Consider the following 12,976-nt stretch of genomic DNA (forward strand, 5'->3'; position numbering starts at 1 on the left):
TTCTCTTCTGTCTGCAGAGTAACTTAACCACATCTCCGAAGAGGCTGTGCTTTCCCACTGGGTTGTCTGGCGCGGCATGTGGACACTGGATCTAAGGCTGTTAGACTCAGTCACTCTTCTGAGGTCACAGATTCAAGGCAAGAATGCACACAGTACAGCTGTAGACCAGCAACCAGAGATAGCTGTCTACATGTTTCGTAAAATAGAAATGTATGAACTGTCTAAGCAATAATCAATAAGCCGTATTAGCCACAGTCAAGCCTGATTGTAGAAGAGGTGGAAGAATCAACTGCAATAGGAAGAAAAGCCCTTCACTGAAAAGACTAACGTTTCCAAAGGAAACACAGACAGCACAGGGAGGCTTGGAACGCCAGCCTGAGCCAGAAGGTTTTCTACAAAAGCCCTATGACCTAGGCACTGAGCTTGTTGGTACGGCAGGATGTACAAGCCCTGGAGCATCTGATTTAAAAAAGAAAATAGAAGATTCTTGATCTAGATCTATAACCACTGGAGTGGAAACAAACAAACCAATTAGAACGGCTTGAACGACCATACTACAAGTGCTAACTCTCAGGAAAGCCAGGAGGTTTTCATTGACAAAGTATATTTGTCAAAAAAATATGATTTTAAGTATTCTGAATCTTCCCTGAACCTTCCACCTAATCTTTTGTAACTATCACTAACAATGTACTTGCACCTCATGCCATGAACATTTAAGTTCCTGGTAGTTCCTGTTTTGCTCTCTGAAGCATTTGACTATCTATAGTGTTACTAAACCTGAATTGCACAATCTAAATATTGTGAAATGGTGGAAGAGGTTTCAAAGTATTCTGAAGAAAACATACAGATGTCTGGCCAATTTCCACACACGCTTCTGGTCACTTAACGTAACAGTTCTAATTAGGTCATAAGCAAACAGGGTTTCATTGTGTACAGTGTGGCTCAGAATCGCCTCCACCCCTCTGCTGGTGTAATCAGGAGGGGAAAGTGTGCTCACTCTTGCTCTCTGTAATCCAAGCACAGAATTCTGCCTTAAATAAACCATGAAGCTTTCCTTTTCTTCAACAAATAAACGAATTTGAGGCAATAAACAGATTCCTCTGAAATAATTCAAAGAAGAATTTAAAACTTCCACATTGGAATTGCAATACAACTTAAGGCCTCCTTTCTTGGAAACAGAATTTTCAAATCCCATTCTTGTGAAAGAGAATACACCACACGCAAGCACAACTTCAGTGACAAACATAACGTTTTTAGATACACAATACTAAAACAGTTCAAGTGATCACTGACCATCATATCTACGAGAGCAGTGCCCTCTGATAGACCTACATGTTAATTTGCAATATTTTGAAAGCTGAGTGGTGTGTGTGACTCCAAACTATAATGCAAGTGCTCGGGAGGCTGAAGCAGAACCAACAATTAAGATTTTGAGACCAGCCTAGTCTACACAGAAATATCCTCTCTTGTAAAACCAAGAATTTACATACCCACAAGCATGCACATATGTACACCCACGTGCACATGTACACACACATGTGCACATATGCCCATCCTTCCTACAGCATTTCCTACCTTCCCTAATGCAGTCAACAACCACTCAGGAGGAGAGTCAGACCCCTCATGTCGGACACACTTGAAGCCGTTACATGTGAACGCTCATACTTGCTACTTAACAAGTGGGAGAAATGTTTCTTCAAGTCAGTTCTAAAATAAGCCTATCCATCAGACAGTGAAGACAATAAAACTAAAAGTCCTAGGTCTCAAAGTTAATAATTACTTTTAGTAAAATTATCTTTGCACATTTTTTTTGTACCTCACAATTAGGTGATCATTAAGTTTAACTAAAAATTTAACGCTTAGTCAGGCTATTTTAGAAAGCAACAATGTTTGAAAACAGGTGTTAGAATAGCACGGGTCACACCTCCGAGTCCGGAAACACACCCTTGAGCATTGTTTTGAATGCGTGGCCCACCCTGATTTTATAATCTTTTTTGGTCACAGGGTTGACATCTGCATTTGCTGGTCTGTGACTGGCATTCTGGACTGCAGGGACAGAGAGGTCTGGGTTGGTTCATCTAAGGTCAAGAAATAGAATCCTATTTCCGGCATCCCGGAAAAACTGAAACGTGTGATTCTAACTGTTGTTCTGCTCATATACATGGATTTCTGAATATCTTAGGAAAATAAACAAATATGAGTAATTAACTTCCAGGTTTGTAAGCTCCGTGTTGGCGTCAGCTAAGTTTACAACAGCTAAAGGCTTAGTAAGAAATTATTGAAGATTATAATTTATAAAGCCCTTTTGGACTCTGCCAAACATTTGAGTAGGACAAAAGCCTTTCTCTAAGCTGACAAAATAAGTATATAAATAAGTCTATTAATAACAGTATTTAAGTGAGACAATAGAAACTTTAGAGCTGAGTGTGGTGGGTATGTGCCTGCAATCCTGGCATTTGGTAAGTAAAGACAGAAAACTCAAGAGTTGAAGGTCACAATAGTAAGACCTTGTCTTTAAAGATCTTACCATGGGGGCTGCAGAGATGTTTGGTGGTTTGGTAAAATTACTTCCTGTGCAAGCAAAGGACACAAGTCCAGATCCTAGCACCCATGTAAGGAAACACCGCCTAGCGTGCCTATAACCCAACATGGGGAGCAGACCCCAGGGGCTAGACTGGCCAAAACAGCAAGCTTCGGGTTCAGTGAGAGACCCTGTCTCTCGGGAATAAGGTGGAGAGTGACAGACGCCCGATGTCCTCATCTGGTTTCCACATGCAATACATACACATGTACATTCACATGCAATACATACACATGTACATTCACATGCACATTCACATGCAATACATACACATGTACATTCACATGCAATACATACACATGTACATCCACATGCATGCGTCACACAAACACACGAAGTACCATGACCTTAGAGAAAGGTTACAGAAAATGGTGTGAAACGAACCACGAAGAATGACAGGAAGCAGGAGACATGTTTAGGAAGCATGGGAAGAGTGCAGAGAAAGGAAATAAGATTCCAAACCTAAATGGGAGCCACACAGAATAGTTTGCAAAAATCCAAGGGAAGAACGTGAAGGTTTTGAACTAGGTGGCTCCCGGGTAGTAGTGGGACAATGATGGGCAGGCTGTTAGGCTCTGTGGGGACTTGATAATTGATTTGTTATCCAGAGACAATAAAGGGCAGGTTTGATACTTAGAGGTCAGTTAAGATGCAGACAACCAGAAGACTGAAACTGTCTTAAAAAATCAGAGAGCAGGGGGGAGACTGTGCACTTGACACCATTTAAAGGAAGGAGACACAAACAAGGCTATGTCTAGACATGGCACACTTGAAAAACTAGGCACAAACAGCTGGCAAACAACGGTAACACTACAGTACAGAAGAGAGTGAGGCCTCAGTCCTTCAGAGACAAGACAGTTCAAAACTGTTCATAGGTAATAAACTCTTAGGGAATTATTGTATTTAGAAAACAGTTAAAAGAATAGACCCTAATAAAAGTAACTGCTGGTCTCAGTTAAGAGAGAAAACGAAATGTTAGGAGAGTTAGCTGTCTAATAAGAGTTTCACTATAGTACTCAAGAGGGCTGGAGGATGTAGCTCAGTGGACAGTGCTCACATGAGGTCTTGAGGCCAGTGTGTGCTGGCGTGTGTGTGTGTGTGTGTGTGTGTGTGTGTGTGTGTGTTAGACCTGAGTTAAGTACTGGCACTGCAGAGTTTCATGATGTTGAAGAAGTCATGGGCAAAGATTACGGAGCAGTAGCAGTAGGAAGACCTTGGCAGTTCTTTAGGAGGGAAGATAAAGCAGCTCACTCTTGAATCTCCAAAGCACAGGACTATGCACAGACTTTAACATACACCCAGCAGGATGCTGACAAGTCAACCAAGGCAGTAAGGGAGAAATTCTGTCTTATTTAGTAGCATGTGATGACTTCATGGCGTTAACACTCTCACAATGGCTGGCTTCAGGATGCTGGTGCTATAAGAATTCCTGACGTCGGCAATGGTCTGCCAGTACACCACGCTAGAAGACCCTGCAAGCCACCTGTTCTACGATCTATTCTGCAACGGCACAGTTCTGTGATAGCTTTTCCCTGAACTCAACCAGCACTTAATTCTCTGGGACATCATTACAGCAACACGCAGAAATCTACCCTGTTCTCACTATACTTGGCTTCCTCAACTGGATTGCGACTGAAAAGGACTAGATTTTGAAAGCTTCCCAGTACGCTTGTCTCCACGTGAGGCGACTGCTTTGTATCTGTTTGCTTTATCAATGTCATCTCCCCATCTGTACGAGGTGCTTTGGTCACAGTCTGGAGGTAGGAAATAGAGGGGTCAGTTCTAGAGCAGGACTTCTCGCAAAATCCCAGGGTGGCAGGCACACGGCGAGACACAGGGAGCTGAGAACACACAGTTGGGACATATGCTGATCTCACCTCCTCTTTCATGAACCACGAGGATCTGATCACTGCGACTCCATCCTAGGACGATCTCCTCCTAATCCCTCCCAAAGCCTTGCCTCTATGCACTATCATCAGGTTAACTTCAACATGGGAAGCCTCTTAGGACACTCAGATCAGAGCCAAATTATGGCGCTGTCTAAGTCCAAATGTCTTGAGGAACTTGACTCAGAACAGTAGGCAAATACCCCGTGAGCCCTCCTCCAACCGAGAAGCAGCAGAACTGTAAGGAAAGGGCCTTAAAACTAAATGCAGAGACCCAAAGGCGTAGGTTTCAATTAGTTCTACTACTTGGCAGGGGCAGTTCCAGACGAAAATGGGAGAAGTCAGATCTAACACACGGGGTACTCGGATTATTATGACCGCACTGGGGGAACGCCCAGCAGGAACTTAGCCTACTCTGTGCTTGCTTGCTACAGTTCAGAAGGCCACCTCTGTGTAGATACTCAGGACTGCTCAGATGTCCTGCCAAGAATATGCCAGAGAGGGCTACCTCTGCCTAGGACTGTGGCTGGTCTTACCCTCACTGGTCTCCAGCCATCACCCAAGCCAAAAGTCGCTCTCATTTTTGTGCTCTGGATTCCTGAGCCTCATGCCATCAGGACCAAAAAGGTCCACAAGCTGGTAGTCTCAGAGCCAAAACATGTCCTGACAGATCTGATAGGAACTCAAGCTGCCAGGTTCTAGCTGTACCACGTGACACTCACGTTTCATATCAACTTAACTAGGAAGCTCAACCACAAACCAAAAACCATGAGCCCAACTTGTTATCACTTGAGCAAAACTAGGAGAATGTGGTTCCTCATATCTCTAAATATTCCTTCCCTAACATCTTTCCAAAATATTTGCTTTCATAGCACCATATAACCTATCTTCCCTATGCAAACGTCTCCAAATACCTGAAGTGGAACTACCATCATATCCATAAGGGAGACATGTATAGTTCTGTCCATACAAAAAAGCAGACTTCTGAGAATCGATGCAATAACCTTCACGGTAGTTTAACTTTTCCAACAATTACTACTCTGCTCACACGGCGTGACATATATGAAAGACAAGAATAACTTAAAATGAGTCTACCAAAAAGTGGGGTGTGGTGCCTCACACCTGACTCCAGCACTGAGCAGTCCGTGGGAAAAGGATAAGATCTCCGCAGATTTGAAGCTAGCCTTGTCTACATAGATGTCCAGGCCAGTCAGGGCTATAAACACAGTTTCAAACAAAACCAAAACCAAAAACATGTAAAGGCTTCCTATCAGGCATCTGCCCCGCAACTCCCACAAAGTTTGCTGCCGAAAAGTTTGCTGGGGCCGGCTTGTCTAGCCAAGCCTGACCGCCTGCCTGCCTGCCTGGTCACAGGGGCGCACCGGGGAGGCGTGACGCGGGCGAGCGCCCGGCCACGCAGGGACGCGCTCTCGCACAGCTGACTGTCAACCTCCCGGTGAGGTTCCCGGAAGCCAGACGCTTTCCAGGGCCACATGCCCACGCCCCACCCAGGCGACCCCCGGTTCCCCACCCAGGGGAGGCCGCCGGGTGCCAGCGCGGGGTTCCGATCTCCGCGCGCTCGAGGCGGGCAGGGTCGCCGATCGGGGTCGCCGGGGCCGGGCGTCCCCACCGCCGCTCTCCCCGCAGCCCCTCGGCCTTCAGCCCCGACGGACCGGGAAGGGTGGCGCCCGCGTCCGACGGAAGCCGGAGCGGTGACTCGTCCTCGGGGCGCCCCCAAACCACGTCGTCCCCTAGTCCCGGGCGATCCTCACCCTCCACCGGTGTCCCCCGAGTCCACCTCCTCCTCCGCCGCCATCGCTTTCGGCACCGCCGCCGCGCAAGCGCAGGAGCACACCTAGAAGCCGGCTGACAGGCCGACTGGGCGGCCCCGGGCCGCGGCCGCCCTTAAGACCGCGCCGCCCGCGCATGCGTCGTCCACGGGCTAGGACTCTTCGAGGGCGCGGCCGCGCCACGGCTCGCTTCGCTTCCCCGGTGCCCGGCCTCCCGCGTACGCATGCGCTGCTCGCCCGTCTCGGGGCGGCGGGCTCGCTAACGGGGAAGGTCAACCTGCCGCTTCGAGAGGCGTACCGGGCGAGTTCGGTGGTCGTTCTTCTGCGTCAGGACCATTAATGCGTCATTCCTCCTGGATGGACGGTCCCGGGCGGAGCGCTAGGCGAGCAGTCGGCAGCCAAGGGGCCTGAAGTGAACCCCCCCAGCCTGAGAGAGCCTGGGTCTGCGACACGCGGCAGAGGTGGGCGTGCTACGGTGACGGTGGTGGCCACCGGAGAGGGCTGCTCCCTGGACCCTCCAGTCCAGCCCCAGTCTAAGTGGGCACTGCCCTGCCTGAGAGCCTATGTGTGGGTACTTTAGAATTGGACACACAGGCACCACCATCCCCTCTGTCACCACTATGGTCTCTAGAGAGCTGAGAACTTCCTAGAATTCATTCCGAAACGATGGCTGACTCATAAAATATTCTCAGTAGCTAGGCATGTTGGGACATGCTCTTCATAACATATTTGAGAGTCAGGCAGGTCCATCTGTGTGAGTTGGATGTTGAAGACTAACCTGATCTACCTAAGGAGTTCCAGGCCAGCCAGAGCTACACAGTGAGACCCTATCTTTAAAATAAACTTAAAGGGAATGGAAGCCAGAGAGTGGTTATGAGTGCACACTCTCCTTGTGGAGGAGAACGGGTTTGTTTTCCAGCACCCGTGTAGGGCCCCACAACTGCTTGTAACTCAGGTTCCAGGGGATCAAAAGCGTATGATGCACATACAGGCTAATAGGCACACACACAGACACATAATTTTTAAAAATTAATCCTTGTTTTAAACCTTAATGCATTTCCTCACATGCGGGATGATTTTTACTTTTGTTCGTTTGTTTGACCAAGGAACATAGGCAGATGTATGAAGCTGGTACAGACCAGTGGCCAGGCTCAGAACAGGGAAATAGAAGTCAGCAGCCAGCAACCAAGCCCAAGGTTGTGTTTTAAAAATAGAATTCAAAACGGTGACACTCTCACTGTGATTAAACAGAGGCATCTCGCGGTTGCATAAGGGATGTTTTCCTTGGCTAGGTCCCTAGGGTCAGGGGAAAGTGATAGGGAGCAGCTTCACTCTGCGTTCTTGACCAACTGTGTGTACCGCTAGGGCTGCGGCTCCGTGGACCTTCTGCGCATCAGTCCCTGGGTTCAATTCCCATTACCCTCTGCTACTCCCCCCTTCAAAAAAAAAAAGGATCCTTAACTCTGCAGTCCGCTCACACCACAGCACACCTGGATGGTACTGACGCCTCGGCTGCTCAGTAGCCTGATGTAAGCTGATTGGTTGAATCTTCAAACCCTATTGTGGTAAAGCCACACATAAGTGACCCTTTCCTCATTCCCACGGGGCTAACAAATAGGTATGTGAATGTAGGTTTGATCAGAAATGTTCCCTCTTAATTTTTTTTAAGACAAATGGGTTATGTAAATATCAACCTTTTTATTACCTGCTAGAGGAGTTCCTGCAGAGTTATGCAACTGCTTTGATTCTGGAGTGTTAGCACCTGCTTTAACCTGCCTTCTATGAAGACTACTTTTTGTCTCCTGTACCTTCCCTTTGAAATATGTAAATCATCTCTGAGAGTTTCCTAAAGGTTCAAAGCCTACGCAAAACGTGGCTGGGGAAGGACTGGCAAACTGAGCCCTCTCTTAACTGAGAATTAGCATTTGGCATTGTCTCTTTGGGGAGCTTAGATAAGAGGGTTTGGTAGCTGGAGATTGACCTCAAGAGTGCCTCTGTCCTCCTCTCCACGGGAACCCGACACAGCTTGGCTCCAACCTGCTTTTGTGGTTGTACTAGTCACGTTGTGTGCTGACTCGCGGTCAGTGGGTCCTTTCTCTGTTGTTGGGGCTGGGTTACTGGGACTCTGGCCTTCATGAAGCCCACACTATCATTCTGCCGTGTAATTTAGACCCCTCTCATCGCTCCCCGTCTTAGACCGTGTTTGCTGCTGTAGAAGAACACCTCGACTTAGTCATTTGTAACAATCTCTCATGGTGCTGGAGGCCGTGAGGAATGCCATGGGAATGTGTATATGGTGAAGGTCTTGCTGCAGTTTCATCTCATGGCAGAAGGACAAGGAGAGAGCAAGGAAAGGGCCAAACTCTCTTTTTATAAGAAACCCACAACCCCACACTCATTCCTGAAATGAAGGCATTAATTGACCCACGAAGGTAGTGTCTGTGACCCAAACACTTCCCGTGAGGCCTTGCCTTCCAACACTACTACACTGAGAACTTTGGGGACACGCTTAAACGTCTGGTGCTCCTCCATCGCGGCAGCCTTCTCTATCCTCTGCATCCCACTCCTTGTTCTCAGTATTCTATAATGGCTACAGCTTTGTAGAAATATTCCGTTTATTTTGTGAACACGTGTTTGTGGGGGGTGGGGTGCACATGCCATGACAAGCCTGTAGAAGACAGAGGGCAATTTGCCGGAATTGATTCCCAGGCTGCCAGTCACTGCAGCAGGCACCTCTACCCACGGAGGCATCCTTCTGGCACATGGTTACAGGTTTCTAATTGATCTTACTAAACACACTTCCAATGACAGCAGAAGCATTTCAAAGATGTTACTATCTTCTGTGGTTTAAAGACAGGGGGGACCATCCATAACCTCTTGAACATAGTTTTTAATTGTTCTCATTGTGTCTGGTACAGTTGATAACATGTTTTAGGAAGATGGGAATAGTTAGGGTTTCTATCGCTGTGAAGAGACACCATGAACACAGCAACTCTTATAAGGGAAACATTTAATTAGGGTGGCTGGCTTACAGTTCAGAGGGTCAGTCCATTATCATGGTGGGGCATGGCGGCATGCAGGCAGACGTGGTGCTGGAGAAGGAGCTGAGAGTCCTACATCTTGATCTGTAGGCAGCAGGAAGTGAAGTGAGACACTGGGTGTGGCTTGAGCATATATAAGACCTCAAAGCCTGCCCCTACAGTTACACAAGAAAATACTTTTATAGAAACTCTTGGTTGTTGCCAGCAGCTTGTAATGTGCCTGCAGAAACTGTCTCTGCCTTGAAGGTTATGTACAGGGCAGGGGCCCTCTGCTGTTTTAGGCCAGCCTGACTGTCAGGGCTTCTACTGCCCACACAGTTACCGCCTAGTGGTGTTGAGTTCAGTAACAAAACTCCAAAGTGAGGCTCCAATTCCCAGGCCACTACCAGGAAGTTGGGCCTGCAAGCATACACCCTTGGAAGTCTTTGTGGACCTCAAGACTTTCTCATTAAGTGTGGTTGCTACACCGGGAAACAAAAGCCACTTCATTGTCTAATGCTGGGCCTTGTGTAGAAACTGGTGGAGCCGTGCCCAGGGCGATGATGACCTTCCCTAACTGTGGGGACACCTAGTTTGACTTTACTTGTTACTGATAAAGAAACTGTACTTGATTGGCTACAAAGCCCTGAGCCCAAGCAGGGCTACAAAACCCGTGGGCTCCGTTGTGAAAGCTCCATTGTGAACAGAGTGCCATCTGGGAGTCCTTGGACGTGTCTTAGGGTTTCTTATCGCTGTGAGGAGATACCATGACCACAGCAACTCAGAAAACATTTAATTGGGGCTGGCTTACGGTTCAGAGGTTTTGTCCGTTATTATCAGTGGTGGGAAAGAAGCCTGGAAGCAGGCAGGCAGACATGGTGCTGGGGAAGGGGCTGAGAGGTCTAGTCTTGATCCACAGGCAGCAGGAGGTGACCCCTGCCACACTGGGCATAGCTTGAGTACGCCTCAAAGCCCACCCCCACAATGAAGCACTTCCTCCAACAAGGCCATTCCCACTCTGACAAAGCCACACCTCCTCTGCTAGGCTTAACCTCCCAAGGGTCCCCCATCTCTCCAAGGGTCTACCTCCTCAAGGGTCTGCCTCCCAGATTTTCACCTCCCTAAGGCTCCACCTCCCTAAGGGTCCACCTCCCCAAGGGTCCACTTCCTTAAGGCTACGCCTCCCCAAGGCTCCACCTCCCCAAGTATCCACTTCTCTAAAGCTCTACCTTAAGGCTCCACCTCCCAATTGCACCATTCTTCAGCAGACTAATGATCAAGCCCCCCCCCTTTTTTTTTTAGCTCATGGCCCTTTGATGGGAGCGTTTAAAATGCAATCCCCAGTACCCAAGTTTATTCAGCTCGAATCCTGATGTCTCACGGTTTAATTTTCCTGAGAAGGAAGCCACGAAATTGTCTGATTTCAAGCTACAATGGCTGTGGTAGTGATGGTGTGGCCGGGAGAAGGAGGAAGAGACCAGAGGGCCTGTCACGAGGGCAGAAATCAGCTGGGATTCCAGGGGCGAAGGGGGGGCACCGAGGCTGAGGAAAAGTTAGATTAAGAGAAATGAAGACAAAAACACACGATAGACCGAGAGGACTGAAGGTCAACACTAAAAAGCCCCGAGTTTATTTCTCAGGCAAAAGGCAGAACAAGGAGCCATCCAGTCAGCTAACCAACTCCCTCCACTGACCTCGGGAGAAAGGTCAAGCAGGTGCGTTATCTTATTCAGCTAAGCAGCTTCTAATCTCTAATGACACGTGCCTCTGGTTGGCACACACCAGCCCAAATCTTAATAGAAAACTGTGCTCTTTCAACTGGGCAAAAATGCTTTTCTATGGGCTAACACAGATGTTACTCACAGCCCTCAGAGTTACTCCAAGAAGCAGAGCAGGCAAGCTTGAACTCAAATGACTTAAGTCGGAAATGACTCCAGATGGAAACTGAGTCACACGTGGACGCCCATAAGAGCCTAACCTTTAACTTGCTTTCAGTGTCCTCTGGCCCCAGAAATTTTGAAGTCCTGTTGATTAACAGAATGCTTTGAGTCTTCCTTTCCTCTGCCTTATATCCTGTTTGAATCTGTAGAAGAGCCTGGATTTTTATTTTCGGTAAAATTAATGCTTTTACATTTTTTTCCCTACCATATTTTAGATCTGTTATCTTTCATTTTTGTTCTGACTTTTTAATTTCTGGTAAGTCCATGCTGAAATAATGAATATCCTAATAAATCAGAAAAAAAAAAGCAGTGCCCTCCACACGGTAGCATTAAAAACGTCGATTGCTTTCCTGTATTTGTGCTTTTAAGAGCAAAGCTCATCTATGTAGACGTTATGTATGCCACAGGACAGTTTTTAGCAGAAAGAAAACGTTCGTACCTGCCATTCCCCCTGACGTCAGTGCTGCCAGCTCACCTGCCCCCTCACCATCTCGGAAGCCCAGAGTGTAATGTGGGTTATTGAAAAGCCGTTGCGTTCAGTCTTCACTTTGGTGGGAAACAAGTGAAGGCTGTTGTCTTGACTCCATTACATTTCCTGAGACGTGGAAAATAATCTGTTGTCAGTGCCGTAAATGCCTGGTTCTAAGTAATTCTGTCAATTGGCTTATTTGGCTTCAGCTCCACAGGGATGCACGCGGAGCGCTTGTCACCAGCCATCGATTCATCGAACAGACAATTGAAGTATTGTCTGCTACCACCGCTGGAGGTGCTTTGTGCTAGTGAGAAGGAGCGTTAGTGGACGTGCAGTCCTGGAGATGCAGTCCTAAGCTGGTTTTAGTCTACCACTCACACTGTTTGTGTGGCTAGAGTTGTTTTGTTAGTTTTTTCTGTTTCATTGTCTCTTTGGGAGAACCGGTTGTTAAATAGTGATAGCACCAACTATTTATTGAGCCTTGGAACTTGCAAATCAGAAGTTATGTATGTCACAGGAATTGTCAATCATTTCAAACCAGGATTGCCTTTAAGATTTTCCTTTGTGGCCTGATTTCTGAATACCATTGTCTGCTCAGTATGGATGTAAAATTACCAAGACCCTGGCTGGCAAAGAACGTAAAATTTTATGGGGAAACTGAATGGCGGGAGCTGGAAGTACAGCTCAGCTGTGGAACATTGGCTCAGCGTGCCCGAGGCCCCGGGTTACATCCTCAGCACCCCAAACAGAGGTGGGGTGTGGGAGGGAGGAGGACCGAGCAGAGCACCCCTCTATGAAGATGAGGATAAGCATCTTTCCAGACTTGAAAGACATTGAGACTTGATTACCGCACACTCAAATAAAACCTTGTTTCCTTTTTAATTGGAGCATGAAGTACAAACCATAATGGCCACCACCCAGGGAGCATGCCCACGTGCCCACCATCCAGAATATGGAGCTGGTTTCGAAGGCAAAAACAGGAGGATGTGCAAACAGGAGGATGGCTCCTAGTGGAAGAACAGATCTCCGACCTTCTGGCATTGAGGTGTGTGATGTGCCCAGAACCAGATTTTTTTTTTCAGCTTTATTAGATGCTGCAAATCAGTCATGAAGACATCTTTAACTGTGCTGATGAATATACATTTGGTAGCTATATTTAGGACTTTTATTTTAAACATTTTCTTCATTGAAACTGGAAGGTGTTGCTTAGCTACCTTCCCCTTTTCTTAGTGTAGTCTATGATCTCATGTAATTTCTGCTGCTGCAGGTGCTAGGAGCCGGCTGTTG

General features: G+C 47.3%; 1 protein-coding gene across 2 annotated transcripts in view; it reads right to left on the bottom strand.

Annotated features, from left to right (window-relative positions):
* The window catches only part of Abhd5 (abhydrolase domain containing 5, lysophosphatidic acid acyltransferase), a 31,585-nt gene extending 25,145 nt beyond the window's left edge, over positions 1–6,440 (bottom strand). Inside the window, exon 1 of one of the 2 annotated variants that reach the window (XM_075964071.1) lies at positions 6,240–6,440. Coding sequence is in view for 1 of the 2 variants with exons in the window: in XM_075964069.1 (XP_075820184.1) it covers positions 6,240–6,283 (44 nt within the window). In the remaining variant the exon portion in view is untranslated. The remainder of the gene's footprint in view (positions 1–6,239) is intronic. The other variant, XM_075964069.1, reaches the window with a different exon arrangement.
* Between the last annotated feature and the right edge of the window lie 6,536 nt (positions 6,441–12,976).

Source organism: Microtus pennsylvanicus, chromosome 3 (assembly GCF_037038515.1).
Source record: "Microtus pennsylvanicus isolate mMicPen1 chromosome 3, mMicPen1.hap1, whole genome shotgun sequence".
Classification (NCBI taxonomy): domain Eukaryota; kingdom Metazoa; phylum Chordata; class Mammalia; order Rodentia; family Cricetidae; genus Microtus; species Microtus pennsylvanicus.